This window comes from Scylla paramamosain, chromosome 13 (assembly GCF_035594125.1).
Source record: "Scylla paramamosain isolate STU-SP2022 chromosome 13, ASM3559412v1, whole genome shotgun sequence".
In the NCBI taxonomy this organism is placed as follows: domain Eukaryota; kingdom Metazoa; phylum Arthropoda; class Malacostraca; order Decapoda; family Portunidae; genus Scylla; species Scylla paramamosain.
Genome location: NC_087163.1, coordinates 1955001 through 1978954, shown reverse-complemented (window position 1 = coordinate 1978954; position 23954 = coordinate 1955001). Strand labels below are relative to the sequence as shown.

The following is a 23954-nucleotide window of genomic DNA, read 5'->3' as shown; positions in this document are numbered from 1 at the left end:
AGGCACTGTACAATACCCTTGCATGCTGGTATATGAACATCCTATATTATGTAAAAGAAAACTTGATATACAAACAATGCAAGCTATGAGAAAAGTCACTTAAAAAAAAAAAAAAGAGAAAGGCCCGCTGAGGTGCCAGTCTCCAAAGAAAAAGCCGAATGGGTTATCCAGAACTGTCGGATGAATGTCATCCTCCCCCATCACTCCCTCCAGCACCTGCAGCGGTCCCTGATGCATCACATCCTGTGGAGTTAGTGCTGCCATGAGGCGGACTCGTTCCACCTGACAGAAAATTTAAAGCGGCTGTGATCAAGTGCTGCCAGTGTGGCAATGTGTTGCATGCCACACTTCTGTTGCTCTGTCCCTCTGTAGTGTTCTGAGTATGATTTGGCACCAAAAAGCCTCCATGGGTGCAGAGAAGGAACAATGGTGGGATGGCGACACAAACCTCAGAGTGGAGGGAAAAATGATTCTGACATGGTTAAACGCAAATTATCATCTGCACTCATTATCAGCATAGTGATGTCATCGGCGATCTTTAATTAAGAGAGAGAGAGAGAGAGAGAGAGAGAGAGAGAGAGAGAGAGAGAATCTTCGATTTTTTTTCACTTTTTTCACTCATTTTAAGACTTTTAATTATTAATGTTTAGTGGAGAGTCTGTCGCGAGTCTGTCAATTTAGCAGTTTAATTTATGGCTTCGAATCAGCACCGCCTTATGCCGAGTTAAAATTAACTTTCCGTAGACGTATAATACCATGAGAAGTCTTACGTAACACCTTATCCTTGTTCTACGCACACCGGAACAATATTGAATGTATTTCTTAGCGTACATACAACATCGTATTGGACATTCCGGTAAATAATATGTATGAGCAAGATTCGAAGCATTGAACCTCGAGAGCGAATTGAAACCGATCGGCAAGGCGCCAGTCTACCCACCAGTGTCATTATTGTAGGTGCAGCGTGATTATAACTGAACTGTGTATTAGTTACCTGACTTAGCGTTGTTATTTTGTTCTGTGATCGTCATAATTACGGTGCAGTGGCGTAAAATGTGATGAGAAGAACCAGCATGGTGATGGAATTGACGAGCACCCGCGGAGAGACGTAATATTCCTTGTCTGCTTCCCTCTGCGGCCGAGAGACCTCAGTTCCAAGGTAGCTCAGTACAGTTTCCTCAAGCTTTCCCCAACGAGCATTTGTAGCTGTTATTGATGGTATTTACTCACTAAGGCTGCGCAACTCTTTCAGCAGTAAAAGTTAACACGTGGACAGAGTAATAATGTGAACCGAGTAATGAAAATTTACTTTGGGTTCAAGGCCTTGTTCTTTTCCCTTCTCCTGCCCTCCCACTCCATACTCGAGTAATTTCCCAATCATCATAATCTTCTACACTCCTTTCACCATTTCATTCATTCCTTTCCCCCACGCCCAGTGCTCGCTAGGTCAGTGGTAACGTCAACGTGTGTCATCTGTCAGATTAAGGCAAGCCAAAAGCTCAAGCGTTGCTCAAGTCACAAAGGCTTTCACGTCCTGCATGAACAAGAGGATGAATTGCACGGTGTGTGAGGGGCCTCGGCCTAAACCATACAGAAGACCATAATAATGTGAACACAGCTCTCGCCGGAAAGGTGACGATCGGGGACTTAGTTGAAGTAGTAGTAGTAGTAGTAGCTGTTGTTGTAGTAGACCTGATACCTTTTTCTTGATCCTCTGCGTAACCCTAATTTCTAACACGGTGCCCAGCCTACTGCACTCATCTGTACCGTCTTGCTTACGTGCCCTGCACCTGCCACCCTTGCACCTTTGCCGCTGAATGTTCTTGTGAGCACTTATGTGTGGAACAGTGATTGCCTCGACATCATTTCATCCATCCTTGTGGAGAGTACTCTTGTATCGACTGATAGTGAGTTCAGTCATACGTATTTCTTTTTCTTTTATCTAATCATCCGTTTTCAATCCTTTATTCATTGTTACCCTGAGTCTCTTTCTTCCTCAGATTCTCGTGGACTATTTCTCCGCACCGTGCATTCCTTGAGCAGTCTTACACGCGCTGTACATACACACACACACACACACACACACACACACACACACATTATCATTACATGTGAAGGAAAAGTCAGACCATTTCTTGCGTAAGTCAAAATGTATTCATTACAGATGGGTGGGTTAATTTGACAATGATTAATTCATGAAATGTGTGCATCAATTGTGTTACAAATTAGGCAGGGACAATGGTCCTGATCTGAGAATGGCGTGAGGCGCGGGACACGGAGTGCGGGTGTGCGGGGTCGGGGCAGGGCGGCCGTCAGTGACTTAGGTCAGTTATGCAAATTGCCGGGGGAGGCATATCTTGCCGCCGGGACCGGTGATGCAGGATGCGGCGCCCGAACCCTGAGGGGCGTCCTGTGGATAAAGAAATAGATTAAGTTATTTGTTTGTTTGTTTGGTATTTGTTGTTACTGTTGTCAGCAAGAGTAGTAGCGTAGGTTGGTGGTGTCATTACATTTTTTGTAGTAGTCACTTCCTTCGCTTGTGGAGTACAGAGCGTGTGGCTTTCAGCCGCGGGCGGGCAGTGACTGCATGCCCACCGGCAAGTGTTGGCTGGCCGCCTCCACGTACAGGTGGAACGGACAGCACGCAGTGCAGGAGGAAGCAGTGACACGAGGAGACCTTTTTTTTTTTCTTTTTATATGTTCTCATTTGTTTACGGGAAAATGCATCAAACCATCATTTCCACATCTGCTTGAAACTTACCTGGCCAAAGAAGGCATTAGCGTAGTGTTGGAACTGGACTTGGCCGGATGGACCAATCAAGCCAGGCGGTCCGATAATGCCGGAAGGTCCAACCAAGGTCGTGGGCAGCGCCGAACAGGCAATAGCCAGACTAAGTACAACCTGCAAGAGTCACTCAAGCTTTACGTGAGGCGTGCATGCTTGGCCATCCCTGGCCACCTGCTGGCTGGGATGACCACTTCAAAGTCTACCAATAGACTTAATACATAGATTTGTGAAGATATACCTATCAAGTAAATTGTCATGATGTGAAACATTACGAAGAGAATTTAGACTCCTAGTTACTGAAACCCGCTGGTGGTGGAGGTGCATGACAGTGCTTCTAATAACTCACCAGAACCTTCATGATGTGTGTTTGGGTGTGAGTGGACTCAATTCCTGTACATCTCTCCTCGTGTCACGGTCTTATATACCCCGTGGAGTGATGTCACCCACCATTAGGCAATGAAAGCGTTTACCACATAAAAATCTCTTATGTATAGTTTTTATCCTTGTATTTGAGGGTCACCGTGCCTGGCGAGGCACGCCAAACACAAGGCGAGGAAGAATGAGTGCGGCGAGCTGCCCGTTAACTGACATCCATCGCGGAGAGGGAGGAAGTGCGTGTCCGCCTCCTTCCTTCATACAGCTTTACAAATTTGTAAAGCATTGTTAATGTAAATATTAGTCCTAAACACCTTTCTTCTTTGTGCTTTATCTGCTTTTGTTGTAAAATATGTAAAATAAAAGTGAAATTATCAATTATTTCCACTCTTAGTAGATCCCTGGCCAAGTGTGTGGTGTCAGTACAGGTCAGCATTTCAGGTGTGTGAATGATGCCAGTGACATGAGGAAGAGGCTGAAAATGGCATTACACTTTGGAGACACAATACAACGCCCTTGCATGCTGCTATATGAACATCCTATATTATGTAAAATAAAACTTGCTATACAAACAATGCAAGCTATGAGAAAAGCCACATATGTTCAGTGGAATTATGTGCAAAATATTCATTATAATATATGCGGTGCTGCTTCTGCGCACCATTACCATTTTTTTATGTAATATTGGCACTGGCCCAAAGGCAAAAAAAAAAAAAAAAGTAAAAGGAAGAAAGAAAAAGAGAAAGGCCCGCTGAGGTGCCAGTCTCCAAAGAAAAAGCCGATTGGGTTATCGAAAATTGTAGGATGAGTGTCATCCTCCCCCATCACTCCCTCCAGCACCTGCAGCGGTTCCTGATGCATCACATCCTGTGGAGTTAGTGCTGCCATGAGTCGGACTCGTTCCACCTGACAGAAAATTTAAAGCGGCCGTGATCAAGTGCTGCCAGTGTGGCAATGTGTTGCATGCCACACTTCTGTTGCCCCGTCCCTCTGTAGTGTTCTGCCTCCATGGGTGCATTATGGGTGCAGAGACGGAGGAATGGTGGGATAGCGACACAAACATCAGAGGGGAGCGAAAAATGACTCTGACATGGGACAGGCAGTGCAGCAGCAATTGGAGGCAGCACCCCATTATAACCAATCACAGCCCATATAAACACTCACCACAGATGCTCACAAGCCACCCTGTGCAATGTATATCATGTGTCTGATACCTAATGTGATTGTATTGTAACTTGGGGGGGGAGGGTGTTGCATACAGTAAGGTCCAACATGCCACATTTAAGTATTGCCAAAAGTTGCGATCAAAATTCTCCAACTTTAAGGTGAGTGTTACTTACTTACTTTATGAGTTAGCACCTCCAGTTTTGTCTCCTTTCTAATGAAGCTTGGGATGGATGTTTTAAAACTGAAGAAGCCTTAATAATTATTACTTAGAAATGCTTGTTAATGTGAAATTTGAGAAAAATCTGCAATAAATTAAATCTTACATAGTTCTTATCAGCTAATACCAGTCTTTTGAATACATTTTGTCCTAATATTGACAAAAAAAGTTGCATTTTGATAGAGAAGTTTGTGATAATAATAATAATGATGATGATGATAATGATAATGATAATTATATTAATAATAATAATAATAATAATAATAATAATAATAATAATAATAATAATAATAATAACAATAATGAAAAATAATACGTTTTTGGTATATTACATTATTTTATTCATTTTCTTCCTAGCTCCTAGTCTCTCTGTTTGTCTGTCTCTGTCCCTGTCAATCTTCTCTTTATTAACGCTTTCATATCCATTCTGCATTCAACAAAAGTAAACTGCAAAATAAATTGCAGCATTCCCATCACAAACTCGCCAGTCTTTTGTTCTTCCATCCCCACTTGAGAGTCACATTTTGATCGCCAGACAGACTGCCAGACACTATTGCATTCACTTCCAGTACTTCCAGACGGCCAGACACTGTTGCATTCATTTCCAGTACTTTCTAAACATGGACTACAATAATCATAGTTAATATAAGCAAAAGTATGAATATTTTAGAAAATATAGTATTCATAATGACTGGGCCTAGTAGAAAGGAATTCTGGAGGCGGTAGCCTTCTAAAGCTTTCCCCAACGAGCATTTGTAGGTATTATTAGTGGTATTTACTCACTAAGGCTGCGCAACTCTTTCAGCAGTAAAAGTTAACTCGTGGACAGAGTAATAGTGTGAATCGAGTAATGAAAATTTCCCTTCGGTTTAAGTCCCTGTTCTGTAACCTTCTGCTCTTCCACTCCATACGCGAGTACTTTCCCAGTCATCATAATATCCACACTCCTTTCTTTCAGCATTTCAACCTTTCCTCTCACCACGCCCAGTGCTCGCTAGGTCAGTGGTAACGTCAACGTGTGTCATCTGTCAGATTAAAGCAGGCCAAAAGCTCAAGCGTTGCTCAAGTCACAAAGGTTTTCACGTCCTGCTTGAACAAGAGGATGAATTGCGCGGTGTGTGAGGGGCCTCGGCCTAAACCATACAGAAAACCATAATGATATGAACACAGTTCTCGCCGGAAAGGTGACGATCGGGAACTTAGTAGTAGTTGTAGTAGTAGTAGTAGTAGTAGTAGTAGTAGCTGTTATTATAGTAGACTTGATACCTTTTTCTTGATCCTCTCCGTAACCCTAATTTCTAACACGGTGCCCAGCCTACTGCACTCATCTGTACCGTCTTGCTTACGTGCCCTGCACCTGCCACCCTTGCACCTTTGCCGCTGAATGTTCTTGTGAGCACTTATGTGTGGAACAGTGATTGCCTCGACATCATTTCATCCATCCTTGTGGAGAGTACTCTTGTATCGGCTGATAGTGAGTTCAGTCACACGTATTTCTTTTACTTTTATCTAATCATCCGTTTTCAATCCTTTATTCATTGTTACCCTGAGTCTCTTTCTTCCTCAGATTCTCGTGGACTATTTCTCCGCACCGTGCATTCCTTGAGCAGTCTTACACGCGCTGTACACACACACACACACACACACACACACACACACACACACACACACACACACACACACACACACACAAACACACACACATTATCATTACAAGTGAAGGAAAAATCAGACTATTTCTTGCTTAAGTTAAAATGTATTCATTACAGATGGGTGGGTTAATTTGACAATGATTAATTCATGAAATGTGTCCATCAATTGTGTTACAAATTAGGCAGGGACAATGGTCCTGATCTGAGAATGGCGTGAGGCGCGGGACACGGAGTGCGGGTGTGCGGGGTCGGGGCAGGGCGGCCGTCAGTGACTTAGGTCAGTTATGCAAATTGCCGGGGGAGGCATATCTTGCCGCCGGGACCGGTGATGCAGGATGCGGCGCCCACACCCTGAGAGGCGTCCTGTGGATAAATAAATGGATTAAGTTATTTGTTTGTTTGTTTGGTATTTGTTGTTACTGTTGTCAGCAAGAGTAGTAGCGTAGGTTGGTGGTGTCATTACATTTTTTGTAGTAATCACTTCCTTCGCTTGTGGAGCACAGAGCGTGTGGCTTTCAGCCGCGGGCGGGCAGTGACTGCATGCCCACCGGCAAGTGTTGGCTGGTCGCCTCCATGCACAGGTGGAGCGGACAACACGCAGTGCAGGAGGAAGCAGTGGTCACGAGGAGACCATTTTTTTTTTCTTTTTATATGTTCTCATTTGTTTACGGGAAAATGCATCAAACCATCATTTCCACATCTGCTTGAAACTTACCTGGCCAAAGAAGGCATTAGCGTAGTGTTGGAACTGGACTTGGCCGGATGGACCAATCAAGCCAGACGGTCCGATAATGCCGGAACGTCCAACCAAGGTCGTGGGCAGCGCCGAACAGGCAATAGCCAGACTAAGTACAACCTGCAAGAGTCACTCAAGCTTTACGTGAGGCGTGCATGCTTGGCCACGCCTGGCCACCTGCTGGCTGGGATGACCACTTCAAAGTCTACCAATAGACTTAATACATAGATTTGTGAAGATATACCTATCAAGTAAATTGTCATGATGTGAAACATTACGAAGAGAATTTAGACTCCTAGTTACTGAAACCCGCTGGTGGTGGAGGTGCATGACAGTGCTTCTAATAACTCACCAGAACCTTCATGATGTGTGTTTGGGTGTGAGTGGACTCAATTCCTGTACATCTCTCCTCGTGTCACGGTCTTATATACCCCGTGGAGTGATGTCATCCACCATTAGGCAATGAAAGCGTTTACCACATAAAAATCTCTTATGTATAGTTTTTATCCTTGTATTTGAGGGTCACCGTGCCTGGCGAGGCGCGCCAAACACTAGGCTGGGATGGATTTGTGCTTCGAGCTGCCCGTTAACTGACATCCATTAGGGAGGGGGAGGAAGTGCGTGTCCGCCTCCTTTCTTCAGTTGATAAACATAATGGATAGATGTCACGATGAATGAATAAGATAAATAGATAGATACTTAGCTTATCTTTCTCTTGTCTTCTCTTCTCATGTCTGAATGATCCATGTGTAATGAACTTTATGGAGCATGTCTTGAATGTGGCTGTCATCTGTCATCACGCTGCCCGGGGAATGGTGCCAGATTTTGTGGAAGCAAGGAAGTCAGGAAGGTTGATGTTGGAGCAGTTTGGTGGTGAAGAGGGATATTGAGGAGGATGAAAAGGAGTGCGCGGGGACAAAGGAGGAGGGGCAGGGGTGAAGTGGACACATTAAGCGTTATCTACTACTACAGTACTCAGGTGAGGGTCACAGTGCTCAAGCTGCACCACAACAAGCTAGGTAGGCACCACACCACTGCATTACTTAGGAACAAACAAAACAGAGTACAGGCACCACTGAAGTACACAAAGTACCATGGCACATGAGCTGCCTCTCTGCCATATATCGTACATGTCGGTGATTCAGTAATCCAACTTTATTTCTGTACGAGTATTTCACTCTTCAACCATAGTAAATTGTGATCAAGGAATCGGTGTTCATTGATGAGTCAGCCATGTAATTTAATGCATTTCTCTGCCTGGAATGTTTAAGTAAGCAGATGTAGGCGATATTTATATAAATCATTATAGTATTATATTCCTGACATGTATACATAGAAAATTAGAATAACAATTTAATATAAAAGGATATTTTCTATTTTGTTTCAAACACCGCACAATGATGATATTGCTTCTCATTACTGAATTAAGTTGTATGGGTTGAGAAGAATTATCAGATAATAATTCCATTGTGCTTTGCGCACAGTGGAATAATTTTTATTTTTGTCTATTCCCAGTCCTGAGAGTTTAGTTATGTGAGGTGTTCAGATATTTAGGATTCAGTGAAGAAGTGAGGAAATGAGAGCAAGGATGGTTGTAGGAATCCTCACTCATTTTTGACAATAAAAACTTGAAAGTGTTAATGTGCATATGAGATTCTGAGTGCATTAAACACATGTGGTATTGCAGGTGGCTGGTGACCGCAGGCTGGTGCTACACTTCTTTATTAAAGAGGTGACACTGGAGCAGTTCATTGCCTTGGAGAAATCTTGTCTTCAGAGTAGAGATTATGGCAAGGAGGTGAGTAGCTTCTCTGGTAGTTGTGACTAGAAAGATTCTACCTTTGCATGGATTGTGTCTATCAATGACTCTTGTTTGTCAACCTATTCAGAGAGACAGCTCGGGGAAATAATTCTCCTGTCTTTGTCCACACACTATATATATATATATATATATATATATATATATATATATATATATATATATATATATATATATATATATATATATATATATATATATATATATATATATATATATATATATATACTTGATTGCTGCCAGGGCAGTATCCTAACCACTAACATAAAACTAATGCATGATGTAATGAAATTTTTATGTGGGCTGTCTTTAAAGTTTTGGAAAATATGAGTTAGCAACAAAACCGTCTTTTCCAAGTGTAACTCATTCCTGTCCACACATGCTTTTCAGTGACAGATACAGTCTTGGGAGGGTCAGTGGAGAGTGTGCTGGGAATTTAAGTTACTGATTTAATTTGTATTATTTCTCATTATAATTTCCTTTTTCATGAATAGAGACTGTCCAAGATTTGAACCCCTTATAACACACACTTGGTATTAGAAAGGAAAGTATTAGAAGATTAAAAATGCAGGTATGAAAATGCAGGTATGAAAGCAGGCATGGGTGCAATGTGTGCGATTTTGTAGACATTGATAGATGGTTTCAAATTAATGAATAAGTGATGTGAATTGCGAGCACCACAAGAGTCGACATTGCATAGAGCCAAGATTAAAAACTATTTTTACAATAGTTGTGCACATGTGTTGAGCTGATGTAGTTGTGTGCTTCTAACGCAAACAGCAGTCTTTGTGTTTATGGCAACGATAAGATTTCACCAAAACCCCCAAGCGAAAGTGACCAAGATTTAGCTTAGAGGTACCTGAGTATCACCAAAGGACATCCTTTGTGTATTCCACTGTTACTTTTTACCTGAACATGGCAGTGAGTGTCTGAAGTCAAGATATACTGTTTTTCTGGTGTAAAATATGCTGAGAAGAACGAGCATGGTGATGGAATTGACGAGCACCCGCGGAGAGACGTAATATTCCTTGTCTGCTTCCCTCTGCTGCCAGGTGACCTTAGTTGCAAGGTAGCTACAGTACAGTTTCCTAAAGCTTTCCTCAACGAACATTTTTTAGATGTTATTAGTGATATTTACTCACTAAGGTTGCGCAACTCTTTCAGCAGTAAAAGTTAACTCGTGGACAGAGTAATAATATGAATTGAGTAATGAAAATTTCCCTTCGGTTTAAGTCCCTGTTCTGTAACCTTCTCCTACCCTCCCACTCCATCCGCGAGTACTTTTCCAGTTATCACAATCTTCCACACTCCTTTCTTTCAGCATTGCAGCCATTCCTCTCCCCACGCCCAGTGCTCGCTAGGTCAGTGGTAACGTCAACGTGTGTCATCTGTCAGATTAAGGCAGGCCAAAAGCTCAAGCGTTGCTCAAGTCACAAAGGTTTTGAAATCCTGCTTGAACAAGAGGATGAACTGCGCGGTGTGTGAGGGGCCTCGGCCTAAACCATACTGAAAACCATAGTAATATGAACACAGCTCTCGCCGGAATGGTGATGATCAGGAACTTAGATTATTATTATTATTAGTAATAGTATATCTTTATACCAGGCCGGCAATCCCACATGAAGCGGCCCAGACAAGGCATCACACACACACACACACACACACATGCACACTCTTAATAATAATAATAATAATAATAATAATAATAATAATAATAATAATAATAATAATAGCAGAATTCGTGAAACTTTCATGGTTATAATTGTTTTTTATATTACATAAATCAGGTTATTCCTTTAAAAATCTAAGTTGGAAATTTTTGTTAGGTAAGAAATGCATGTACTGTAATAAATTCAATATAAAAAAAAATATGTAACATGTATATTAGATACGAAATATGAACAGGTATGAGCTAAAATTGTAGAGAAATATGCTAAAGTATAGCGGAAACTTTCACCATTTTGGCAAACCAGCCTTGAGTACTTTCTCCTTCCTCCTCCCACCCTCCCTCACCTTGTCACCCCTCCCTCCCCCCCAACACGGGCTTCCAACCTTCCACGGTCGTACATACATAAATACATACATACATACATTCATTCATACATACAAAGGATGTCGAAGGAGGAAGCCCAAGGATACGTGGTGTGTGTTGGCCAGGTGGTGTGGTGTGGTGGTGGTGATAATGCACTCCCACTCGCTTCACTGCCTTGTGTGTGTGTGTGTGTGTGTGGCTCCAATCAGAGACGAGTTACAAAACTGTGTAATTAATGTTTAACCGTCTGGCTGCCATTTGGTACACTTTTCCTGAATTACCAATCACTCTGAAACATGTTTACTCGTTCTATGGTGAGCTCGGGGGTTAGTCGAGCAAGTTTACTGGAGATTCCCCGGCTTGAGTGGCGCGCCGCGACGTCAGTGTTAGATCCTCGGGACCTGCCGGCACTTATGTCTCGCTGGCCAAGGCTGTCTAGTTTTCGGGTTGATGTGTAACTAAGTGGCGGGATTCTAACCGTTTGTTGAGAGAGAGAGAGAGAGAGAGAGAGAGAGAGAGAGAGAGAGAGAGAGAGAGAGAGAGAGAGAGAGAGAGAGAGAGAGAGAGACTTTACCTAGTTGCAGTCTCACTTAAGTCATACTGGAGTTGTCCCATACACAGTGTCATGTATTTCTTTACTTTAGCTTGGATTGTTTGCGTCCAGTGTTGTCAGGCGAGGCATTCCACGGGCCTACTGCTCTGCTTGGAAGACCATATTTTGTAACATCTGCTCTTCTATTCTGTAAAATACTCTAAGTTGATTCCTTTTTGCACGGTAAACTCCTCTTAATCTTTTATTCTAATTTTTTGTTTGTTTCACTGATTTTTTTTTTTTTTTCAGAGACACATTTATGCAACAGACGCATTTTTTTTCTCTGTCCTAGATTTGATACCGTTTTCCTTGATCCTCTGCGTAACCTTAATTTCTAACACGGTGCCCAGCCTGCTGCACTCATCTGTACCGTCTTGCTTACGTGCCCTGCACCTGCCACTCTTGCACCTTTGCCGCTGAATGTTCTTGTGAGCACTTATGTGTGGAACAGTGATTGCCTCGACATCATTTCATCCATCCTTGTGGAGAGTACTCTTGTATCGGCTGATAGTGAGTTCAATCATACGTATTTCTTTTTCTTTTATCTAATCATCCGTTTTCAATCCTTTATTCATTGTTAAACTGAGTCTCTTTCTTCCTCAGATTCTCGTGGACTATTTCTCCGCACCGTGCATTCCTTGAGCAGTCTTACACACGCTGTACATACACACACACACACACACACACACACACACACACACACACACACACACACACACACACACATTATCATTACAAGTGAAGGAAAAGTCAGACCACTTCTTGTTTACATCAACATGTATTCATCACAGATGCGTGGGTCAATTTGACAATGATTAATGCATGAAATGTGTCCACTAATTGTGTTATAAATTAGGCAGGGACGATGGTCCGGTTCCGGGAATGGCACGAGGCGCGGGACATGGAATGCGTGTGTGCGGGGGCGGGCATGGTAGCCGTCAGTGACTCATTACAGGTATTGGATGTTGCCGGTGGGGCACACCTTGCCGGAGGGACCGCTGACGCAGCCGGCGGCGTCCACACCGTAGAATACGGGCACGTGGGGGGCGGCCTGTGGATCAAGAAATAGACTAAGTTATTTGTTTGTTTGTTTGGTATTTGTTGTTACTGTTGTAAGCAATAGTAATAGCGTAGGTTGGTGGTATATTATATTATATTTTGTAGAAGTTGCTTCCTTCGCTTGTAGAGCACAAAACGTGAGGATTTTAGTCGGAAGCGGGCAGTGACCACGCCCGCGGCCAAGTGTTGGTTGGACGCTTCTCCGCCCAGGTGGAGCTGACAGCACTCAGCGCAGGTGCAAGCAGTGTTCACGAGAAGACCATTTTTTTTTTCTTCTCATATGTTCTCATTTGATTACGGGAAAATGCATCAAAGCGTCACTTCCGCATCAGCTTGAAACTTACCTGGTAGATGAGGGGGCGGGCCACGGTTGGGTTTCTGACGGCGTTGAGAGCAGCAATGTGGGCGTGGGCGGCGTGGCCAAGGAAGGCATAAGCTGGCTGGTGGAACTGGACGGGGCCGGAGGGACCAACCAAGCCAGACGGTCCGATAACGCCGGAAGGTCCAACCAGGCCCGTGGGCAGCGCGGAGCAGGCAACCGCCAGACAAAGTACAGCCTGCAAGAGTCATTCAAGCATTACGCGAGACGTGCATGCTTGGCCACGCCTGGCCACTTGCTGGCTGGGATGACCACTTCAAAGTCTACTCATGGACTTAATACCTAGATTTGTGAAGATATACCCATCAAGTAAATTGTCATGATGTGAAACATTACGAAGGGAATTTAGACTCCTAGTTACTGAAACCCGCTGGTGGTGGAGGTGCATGACAGTGCTCCTGACAACTCACCAGAACCTTCATGTTGTGTGTTTGGGTCTGAGTGGACTCAATTCCTGTACGACTCTCCTCGTATCGCGGTCTTATATACCCCGTCGAGTGACGTCGTCCACCATTAGCCAATCAAAGCGTACCATATAAACTCGTATGTATAGTTTTTATCCTCGCATTTGAGGGTCACCGGGCCTGGCGAGGTGCGGCAAACACAAGGCGGGGAAGGACGAGTGTGGCGCGCTGCCCGTTAACAGGCAACCATCCTGGAGGGGAGGCAGTGTGTCCGCCTCCTTCCTCCATAATTCCTAACATAATTGATAGAGGTCACGATGAGTAAATAAGATAGATAGATACTTGTCTTCTCTTCTTCTTGTCTAAATGATCCATGTTTATTTAACTTTATGGAGCATGTCATGAATGTGGCTGTCATCTGTCATCACGCTGCCCGGGGGATGGTGCCAGATTTTATGGAAGCAGGGAAGTCAGGAAGGTCGATGTTGGAGTAGTTTGGTAGTGAAGAGGGATATGGAGGAGGATGAAAAGGAGTGCTGGGGGACAAGGGAGGAAGGGCAGGGGTGGAGTGGACAGGTTTAAGGGAAGCAGAGCGGTACCGTTGCCACCTTGTCCTTGCAGAAGGGGAGAAAAAAATGTGGCTATTTAACATTTTGGAGAAGTCTGGTCGGTGATGGGTGGGGCCGCGCGGGGAGCGAGGAGTGGGAAGTGGGGAGCTGAGTGGCCTGCCTGGGGGACTTGTGTATCCGACTACGGAGACAGAAGCACATGGAGACACTGGAGAGAGAGAGAGAGAGAGAGAGAGAGAGAGAGAGAGAGAGAGAGAGAGAGAGAGAGAGAGAGAGAGAGAGAGAGGCGTCTTGAATTGGGGCTGTGCCGTGGAAAGAGACGAATCCCCAAATCGAGCGCCTCTCTCAGTCCAGAGTGCTGATCCCCAAACAACCAGGACGCTTCAGAAGACAGCAAGCGTGTTTGTGTATTCATTATTTGATCTATTTGTTTCATTAGCAGGCGTCAGTGACGGAGTTTGTTGCTTCATCCTCCTCTTCCTCCTTTTCCTCCTCCTCCTCCTCCTCCTCCTCCTCCTCCTTTTCTTCTTTTTCTTCTTTTTCTTTTTCTTTTTCTTCTTCTTCTTTTTCTTCTTGTTCTTGTTCTTGTTCTTGTTCAGTTTCAACTCCTTCGTTTGTCATTGTGGTTATCTTCGGTTTGCCTTAAGTGAAAATTTTACATCCTCCTCTTCTTCCTCGTCCTCCTTTGCAGTGGCATTTATTCATTCATCGATTCATTCTTTTACTGATAAATCAGCTTTGCGGCTGATGAGACGCTCCCCTTGACGGGGAGGAAGAGTGGCTCCAGTAGGATGGCGCTTCTCCGCACACTGCTAATGTCACCAAGGCCTGCTGCTTCTGGAAAGTTTGAGAAGCGTCTCTTCAGCCTTAAAGCTGATTTGGAGTGGGTGCCTCACTCGTCTGACCTGAATCCCCCGGATTTCCTCCCCTTGGGTGTTTCTCAAGGACAACATCTGCCAGGGCAACCCTCTCCTCATTGCTGCACTGAAGCCAGCCATCACTGAGAAGATTCAGGCGATCACCCAGGAGGAATGTGCACGTGTTATCAGCAACTTTTCACACGGCGTTCAACACCGCCTTCCACTCAATGGCGGACATCTAGAGCATGTCCTCTGGGGCTCCTGTTAACTTTTTTTTTGTTCATGTTTGAGGCCAGTTGGTTGTAGAACCTAGAATGTTATCCTTTAATTTTACCTTTCAACAGATATAATTACCATTATTGTGTCATTGTGGTTCTTGACTTTTGCCAGGTCGTTTTGTTTCAACAGTTGTGAGACGCGCTGTACACCCAGTGGGGGGAGAATCGTGTGGATTACTGATCTACTCGTATTCTGCAACTCGTGGATGAACTATATAATTAGACAGGTTTCCATACAAGGACTGCATAGATGGAGAAACAGACACAGGTAGTTAGCCAAATATAGCATTTCTTATCTCCAAATACACACTCCTTGCCTCCAAACGCGCGCGCGCGCACACACACACACACACACACACACACACACACACACACACACACACACACACACACACACACACACACACACACACACACACACACACTTCCTGCCTCCAAACATACACACATAGTTTGAGTTACAGAAATTGTGGACATACGTAACATTCCTTGCCCATAAATGTTACTTTCAATTTAATCTGTGGATGAACACATTGGCTGGCGAGCCGTCCTGTGTGTGTGTGTGTGTGTGGAGGGGAAGGGGTGGGCGATTGTGCGTCTGGGCGTGGATCAGTTGCCTCGCCTTCCCGCCCACACCAGACAGTAGTGCTGTTGATGTGTGGCATGATAGTGGTGATAATGGTGGTTGTGGGTTGTGGTGGTGATGGACTGCTGCTGCTGCTGTTGCTGCTGCTTCTGCTGCTGCTGTTAACATCACACCCACCACCACCACCATATTACTATTATTATTATTATTATTATTATTATTATTATTATTATTATTATTATTATTATTATTATTACTCTTATTACTATTTACTACTACTACTACTGCTGCTGCTGCTGCTGCTGCTGCTGCTCTTACAACAACAACAGCAACAGTAACTACAACAACAACAACTACTACTACTACTACTACTGCTTGTAGTGGTTGTTGCTGTTGTTGTTGTTGTTGTTGTTGTTGTTGTTGTTGTTGTTGTTGTTGTTGTTGCTATTGTTGTTGCTATTGTTCTCTATTATTATCACTATTATTATTATCATCATTATTATTATTATTATTATTATTATTATTATTATTATTATTATTATTATTATTATTATTATTATTATCATTATTATTATTACCATCATTATTATTATTATTATTATTCTTTTATTATTTTCATCAATCATTATTAGTATTATTGTTACTGTTATTATTATTACTGTTAATAATAATAATAATAATGATAATAATAATAATAATAATAATAATAATAATAATAATAATAATAATAATAATAATAATAATGATAATTGTCATTATTATTATTAACAGTAATAATAATAATAATAATAACAATAATACTAATAATGACAATAATAAATGTAATAATAAAATAATAATAATAATGATGGTAATAATGATAATAATAATAATAATAATAATAATGATAATAATAATAATAATAATAATGATAATAATAATAATAATTAGTAGTAGTAGTAGTAGTAGTAGCAGAAGTATTGTTGATATTGATAATATCATTCTTGCTGTTGTTACAGTTGTCATTATTGCCATCATCATCATCATTATTGCCATCATCATCATCATCATCATCATCATCATCATTATCATAACCACTTGCTCCCTTAAAGAAAAAAAAAAAAAAATACAAATAAATGAAGAAAACGCGCTAATTTTTCGCGGGAGGAGAAAGAGAACACATGCGTAACACAGGGAGTGAGCACAGCCAGCACGCAGACAAGGGTCGTCAAAGTGGTGCTGTGTGCGTTGCCTCGGACTGGCTACGGATCTTAAAAACCTCAAGGTTCATCCCCTGAAGCAGGTTATGAGCGGTGCGTGCTTGCAGGGAACCTATTGCGTGCTGCATCAGGCGGAGAGCAGTGAGACAGTTTATTCTCTCATCAAGCAGTGACTGATTCGTGTGTTCGTGTGTGCGTTGGTGGATGTAGATTGGCAGGTACGTAAGAGACATTTATAAATTTGATGACTCACTCTCTTTCACACACACACACACACACACACACACACACACACACACACACACACACACACACACACACACACACAGGTGGCCGCCCAAGCACATAGGAAAGGGAAGCACATACCAAACATGAAGAGACAAAAAGCAGAAGAAAAACAGAAAAGGTTTACAATCGACCTTTTCCCATCCCAGACTGCCCGCTACTCACTCCACGTCCCGTCCACTGCTCTGCACGACCCTCCTCCTCCTCCACTCGCTGCCCACTCCACATGATTTTATTCACACATCACCAGTCCATTCTAGAAATACCTGGCTTGCTCCCACCCTCCTTCCCTCCCGCCCGCCACGACACCCACACCCTGCCACGCCCGTCTGTTAGTCTGAACACGTGATCACAGCGTCCTTCTGGAAGACTCGCAGAAGGGTTTTTTATAGGCTCCGTTTTCTTTAATTCTATCCTCTTCATCCAGACGTCCACTTTTTGCCTCGCGGTACCGAGCAATTAGTGGCAATGTGTTGGTGCGACGACTGACTGCCTGAGTGGGACGGTACGGCGCTTGTACCGCGGGTGGGCGAGTTAGGGGTGAGCGAGTGTGAAGAGATGCTATTAGCTGAGTTCAAGTATGACAATTGTTTGCATTCATCAAACGATCACACACACACACACACACACACACACACACACACACACACACACACACATACAAGAAACAACTTAAGGAGAGGTAAAAAGTTGAAAAGAAAGAAATAAAGATTTCCTAAAAGAGCATTAGACTAATGAGATACATTGCAATGTGTGTGTGCGTGCGCGCGCGTCTCTGCGTGAGTGCGTGCGTGCGTGCGTGCGCGTCCTCACAAAAAGTATGCATAAATTATAGAAAATATAACCATATGACATCAAAAGGCTGGACATAATGAAAGAACTTAGTCCTGCAAAAAATTAAGAAAAGGCAAAAACACAACGATTTATTAAAGACGAACGAACAAAAATAATTTTGCAGCAAGTTTCTTTGTATAGTTATGAGCTGCAAAAAAAATGGTCCCTCTGAGATCACATGACGTCAAGGTGCGGGCAGCAACTTCAACAAACGAATGCGTTGAGTATAGACGAACGAACAAAAATAATTGCATTAAGTTTCCTTGTATAGTTATGGACTGCCAAAAACGCTCCCTCTCAGATCACGTGACGTGGAGGTGCCGGCAGCGACTTCAACAAACCAACGCGTTGAGGAGAGGCGTTATGACTTGAGTGGCTTGGGTGTGTTCGACTCTAAAGTTAAGGTGTGAATATGAGACAGTAAGCTTGCTGGGCGTTAGGTGGAAGTGGAATGGTGGAGTGGGCATAGAGAAGGTGGAGGACGTGCAATAGGAGAGTGTAAATAGGTAGAACAGGGCGGGCGAGGAGGCGTGGAGGTGGTGGTGGGCAGGGCGGCGCAGGAGAGCAGGGTGTGGCGGCGGCGAGGGAGTGAAATGTGAAAGGTCAGCCATCATAGGGGAGTGTGGGAGCGACCTTGTGATGTGGAGAAGAGAGAAGAGGGAGAAAATTAATAAAAAAGGGACAGTAGAGAAGGACGAGGGGGATTATATAAGTATGGAAGTAGTGGTGGGTGAGGAGCGAAGGGCGAGGCCAGGGTAACGCCCCAGGGTGACACGATTACTGCAGAACATTGCCACTCGAACTGTCGCGTGTGAATAATTTGTACCATGACTGCGATAACAGACCACCGTGTTTCAGACACAAGCAACGTGGGGTGTTTGTTGGCAGTGACGTGAATGCTGCACCCTTCAAGGTGTCTCATGATCATCTAATTAGTCACCGAAGAGAGAGAGAGAGAAAGAAAAATTGCGTTCCATTATGTATGTGTGATAGAATTCTTTCTCTCTCTCTCTCTCTCTCTCTCTCTCTCTCTCTCTCTCTCTCTCTCTCTCTCTCTCTCTCTCTCTCTCTCACACACACACACACACACACCTTAAGAACATAAGAACATAAAAACATAAAAAAAATAATGGAAGCTGCAAGAAGCCATCAGGCCTACACGAGGCAGCCTACCTTACTACATACCGTAACGCGGAATGGACTAAGCCAAGCGATAAAAAAAAAAATGTCAAATATCACTTGAAGAAAAACAGAAAATAAATAATCGCCTTAGGTTTGTTATAAGAGCGTGCTGCGGCCTTGCTATCGTGACCTTTGCTCTCTCCATGACCAACCATTTACCTGCCTGCTTGCCTGTCTGGTCGCTTATTGTGTTATTACGTCACCTTCACACCGCCCAGGGCAGCGATTCATAAAAGCAGGAAATGAGTCACTGGGTACAAGACATGTATATATATTGGACAACTGTTGAGATCGGTTTGTTTTGTGAGCGAAGTGTGATAGTGTAGGCTTTTGCAGATAACGAACCTTAGAATATCATGTTAGTCTTAGGTTACGAGAATACATGTGCGTGCTTAGCTGGATGGCATAAAATTAGTCGCAGAATTGTACCAGAAATAAGAAATGGCAGAACACGAAACGGTAAAGATGTACACGTGAAGGAAGAGAAAACGTAATAAAAAAGAAAACAGAGGAAGGGAGTTGACAAATATAACGACGACAAATGTAGAAAGACTGATAAAATACCAAACGGTGAAGATGTATACGGGAAGAAAGATGAGACGTGGTATAAAGATAAGAAGTAGAGTTGACAGATAATGACGAGAATAAAGAAACAAGGTGTAAGAGAAAGGGATGGATTGACTGTTACATTACAGTAATACTCAAATCTATATAAATGAAACATGCAGAGACCAGGAACTAGGATATACGGGAAAGATTGTGGATGATAAGACTGAATAGATTTAGAGACAGAGAGGTAAGAGAAACAGAGATAGTAGAGGAAGACATGATGATTTATGGAACAAAGCAAATATGAAGTATAAAATAATAGAATGGAGGCAAAAGAGATATATAAGAGAGACATAGTTTAGGTAGAAGGTGAAAGACAAAGAGGAAATCTATAAGGTAATGAAGATTGAAAAGGATGAGTGGTTGAAAATAAAGAAGTGCGAGAGAGAGAGAGAGAGAGAGAGAGAGAGAGAGAGAGAGAGAGAGAGAGAGAGAGAGAGAGAGAGAGAGAGAGGAGGAAGTAAGAGAGAGAAAAAAACATGCACTCTACCATAATAAGAAAAGAAAAAAAAACTACAGAATTTTAACACCCATGAATAGAGAGAAAGAAAAAAAAAAATGCGCTGGAAAATATTTGAATAAGGCGCTGCGCAAGGTGTTGGCTTCTGAGCTTCGGTGAAGTGACGGTGGTGGTGGTGGTGGTGGTGGTGGTGTGTTGAGGGGAGCACCACACCAAGGACGGCGGGACCCAGTTTTTTGCGTGGTCAGCGCCGGGAAGTGAAGTTGTGGTGATGGTGGTGATGATGGTGGTGGTGGTGGTGGTGATGGGTGATGGTGGTGATGGGTGATAGGGAGAAAAGGGTATGATGGTGGTGATGGTTGTGATTATAGGGAGAGGGGCACGGGAATGGGGATGGGGTAGTGATGGTGGTGATAGGATGTTGGTGAGGTGAGGGGGCAGTTGTAGGGCGGAAGTGGTGGTGGTGACTGTGGTGGTGGTAGTGATGGTGATGATGGCGAGGTTGTATGGTGGAAGTGGTGGTGGTGACTGGTGGTGGTGGTAGTGATGGTGGTGGTGATAGTGGTGGTGGTGGTGATAGCGATGGCGGCAGTGGGGGATGCCTTTACACACACACACACACACACACACGTCTATTGTAAACTAGTATAACGTGACTAGTTATTTCTCTTTCTCTTTTTTTTTTTTTTTTTTTTTCATTCTTTTTCTTAACGGCACTTGCATCATGATGTTGATTTCCTTTAACTGTTTTTTCTTTTCTTTTCCACGAGGTGAAATATGATAGCGCTTTTTTTTTTTTCCCCTTTCCTCCTCATTCGCTTGATTCAGTTTCTTTTTATTTTAACAATTAGGTACATAGCATATTTTCTTGATATATGTAATTACTATTGTTTTCTCTATTATTTTCAGTTCATATTTGCAAAACTCAGGTAAATAATTGATTTTGCTGAGTTCATGACGTCGTCGTCCTCGCTGTTGTTGTTGTTGTTGTTGTTGTTGTTGTTCATGACCTTTCCCTCTTCCTACTCCTCTTCTCTCTCTCTTTTACTTATCCGTTGTCTTATTCTTGGTCTTGTTTTTGCTCTTCGTCTCCGTCTTCGTCTACGTCTTTTTCTTCTTCATCGTCTTCGTCTTCGTCTTCGTCTTCCTCTTCGTCTTCATCTTCTTCCTCTTCTTCTTCCTCCTCGTGATGATGGTGGTGGTGGTGGTGGTGGTGGTTCTCTTTCTCCTTTAACTAATTCACTGACATGCGGAACTCTCAGTGGCACACCTTTCCTTCTGTAGTTAAGCTGCTCGTGGCCGTGTGTGTGTGTGTGTGTGTGTGAACATCTTCCTCAGACAACAACCATCTCATTCTTTTTCTTTTGCTGCACACTCGTCTTGTTTGGCAAAGTATACAAACACGTTAACACGATACAATATGCATGCGCTCTGCTGCTTAGCCTAAACTGTTTGTGTGTGTGTGAGTATGTGTGTCAATATTGATACATTTTAACCCCGCCCCGCCCCGCCCATGCCCTGTCCTGCCCAACAGTTCACGTCCTGCTCCGCCCATCGCCGCCTCCACCCACTGTCGCCGTGTTGCTGGTCCGCCCCAACCTTCACCTCGCATAACTTGACAAAATGATGTACGTTGATAGCAGCGCCTGTAGCGATTTGAAATTTGTTATGGTTTAGGGGAAATGTAGTGTATAGACTGAGTTTGTAGGTTTACCGGTTCAGTTGGTAGAATTTTTCTCGTCTTTGCAGTGGATTAGATGTTCTTGTTTTGTACTGGTTAGTGAAGTGATAATACGCGGCTTTAGTTTGTGAATTTGTCATTACCGTTGACATTTATTAATCTTTTTTAACCTAAACGAATCTGACATTGCTGCTGCGTGCGTTAAATTTCCCAATCCCTTTAAAAATGTAATAAATAGAAGAATAAATGAATGAATAAATACATAATCATAATGATAACTACTACTACTACTACTACTACTACTACTACTACTACTACTACTAATTGTAATGGTACTAGAATATGTAACAGCGAGGTATACATGGATATTTACAAGATACGAGTCTCGTCTGTCAGAGCGATGGATGTGATTTATGCAGCGATATCTGTTTGTGTTTTGTCATCGCACTCTCTTGGATCCAACGCGGATTTGCTTCCCACTTGTCGTTGTTGTTGTTGTTGTTGTTGTTGCACATACCTAAGAATCACATCCTACATTTAAGCCTCCAATAAATCTTAACCTTTTACATGCAAATCATAATATGACACTTCCTAACTAAATAACTACGTAGTGATAATGAATAGAAATAGAACTACACACTCTGGAATGTTTAAACTACACCAGTTTATTTATTTATTTTTGTCGGTGGTTTCTTTTAAAACTCTAAGCCAGCAACACACACGTTATTGATTGAGAGGAGAAGGGATGGCAGTGTTAAGTAATCACTTCTTGTCCTGCCAGTTTTGCTGCATACGTCACTACACAGATCACGTTTATCAAGTGAATTACTTTTGCTTCACTCACCATTTCCTTTGCTCTTCCTTTTTCCTCCTCCTCCTCCTCCTCCTCCTCTCCTTGGGTGGGGAGGAGCCTTCTGCTATGCTGTTCTGTCTCTCTTCTCTTTAGCTAGTTAAAAGTAGTTACCAAACAGCCTTGCAAGGACCAAAAGGTCTGTTGCTGTTTGGCTCTCCTTTGTATTCCTTTGTATTTGCTCTTTAACGTCCTGTATCATCTCGAGTTGCAGGATGATCATGACAATGTGAGAGAAAAGAAAGACGGTTTGGCGGAAAAGGTTTGTAATATGTTAATATGCAGTGTTTGTGATAAATGAACACACTCACATACACACACACACACACACATCAATTTCTTTCCTATCAGTTTCTTTCCTCTAACAGACTATCCTGACTGTCACTCACTGATGCAATGTTACAATTCTTACTACCCTCTACCGGTACTTCCATGGTTACCTTCTCCTCTTCTGGACTTGGTAACGGCATGCCTCCCTCCTCCCGCGGCCTTGCTTCACGAGTCTTTCTACTTAGTCTCACCCAAATCTTTTCTTCCTTACTAATACAACAGTTAACCATCACTTTCTCTCTTTCATCACCCTTATTGATAAACTGTAGAACTCTTTAACTATTTTTGTATTTCCTACTACCTGCGACTTGAATAGTTTTACAAAAGGTTAACTTTCTCGGATCTCTTCCAGTTTCTTTTCTGGGAGCGGCATTATGACTAAGATTTTTGTTTTTATTAACTTTTGTTTGAGGAATTCAGGCGAAACCTTTGCTATTGTTTAAGACACACCAAGAGCTTTTCATAGATCCTGGCGTAAACCTTCAATTTATAAGGTTCTATCCACTCTCTCTCTCTCTCTCTCTCTCTCTCTCTCTGTACCTTCATCTCAAATTTGCTCTGTGGTCGTTCTAGTGTTGCAGTGCAAGACTGCCTCAGTTCTAAATCTATTAAGAGCGGCATTCCACCAGTAAAAGGTTTTCATCTCATCGCTTCCTCTCCTCTGATTCTCTCAGCCGTCATTTGTCTGGCAAGACGTTGCTGCTACGTATTTTAGTAGACACTTTTAGTGGGTATTCTGTGCTCGGTGTGTAGCGACGCGCTTTCATTGCTTATCAAAGCATTTTATCTCTACATTTACCGTAAATACTATATTTTCTTATGACTCACAATTGTTCACAGCAAGACAGTTGTAAAAGTTATGTGGATGTTGTAAAAATTATGTGGATGTATTCTTTATAACAATTTTTTCTGCGTTCAACAATTATCCGAGGACAAATTTTGCTGAATTTTTTTTAATGTTGTTTAGGGTATTTCTTTAAAACGTGTTATCAGAAAAAGTCAGTGGCAAAA

At 42.8% G+C, this 23954-nt stretch overlaps 1 protein-coding gene and 2 long non-coding RNA genes across 3 annotated transcripts in view; 2 read left to right on the top strand and 1 right to left on the bottom strand.

Moving 5' to 3' along the window:
• The first annotated feature begins 941 nt into the window (after window positions 1-941).
• On the top strand, window positions 942-3486 carry LOC135106144 (uncharacterized). The gene is made up of 2 exons (XR_010271128.1): window positions 942-1159; window positions 1437-3486. It is a non-coding gene; the product is annotated as an uncharacterized LOC135106144 (long non-coding RNA).
• Window positions 3487-7897: 4411 nt separating this feature from the next.
• The window catches only part of LOC135106307 (uncharacterized), a 20641-nt gene continuing 4584 nt past the window's right edge, over window positions 7898-23954 (top strand). Inside the window, exons 1-2 of the long non-coding RNA XR_010271253.1 lie at window positions 7898-7914; window positions 8623-8733. This is a non-coding gene — a long non-coding RNA (uncharacterized LOC135106307). The remainder of the gene's footprint in view (window positions 7915-8622; window positions 8734-23954) is intronic.
• On the bottom strand, window positions 12141-13361 carry LOC135106306 (uncharacterized). The gene is made up of 3 exons (XM_064015181.1): window positions 13227-13361; window positions 12782-12994; window positions 12141-12429 (listed from the first exon to the last, which is right to left on the bottom strand). Exons 1-3 carry the CDS (start codon window positions 13236-13238, stop codon window positions 12328-12330), a joined length of 327 nt encoding a protein of 108 aa, XP_063871251.1. The 5' UTR covers window positions 13239-13361; the 3' UTR covers window positions 12141-12327.

Coding starts and splice junctions, on each gene's coding strand:
- LOC135106306 (XM_064015181.1), bottom strand. Junction 12,430..12,781: donor CCCGCCCCCTCATCTACCAG/GTAAGTTTCAAG, acceptor CTTGATCCACAG/GCCGCCCCCCACGTGCCCGT.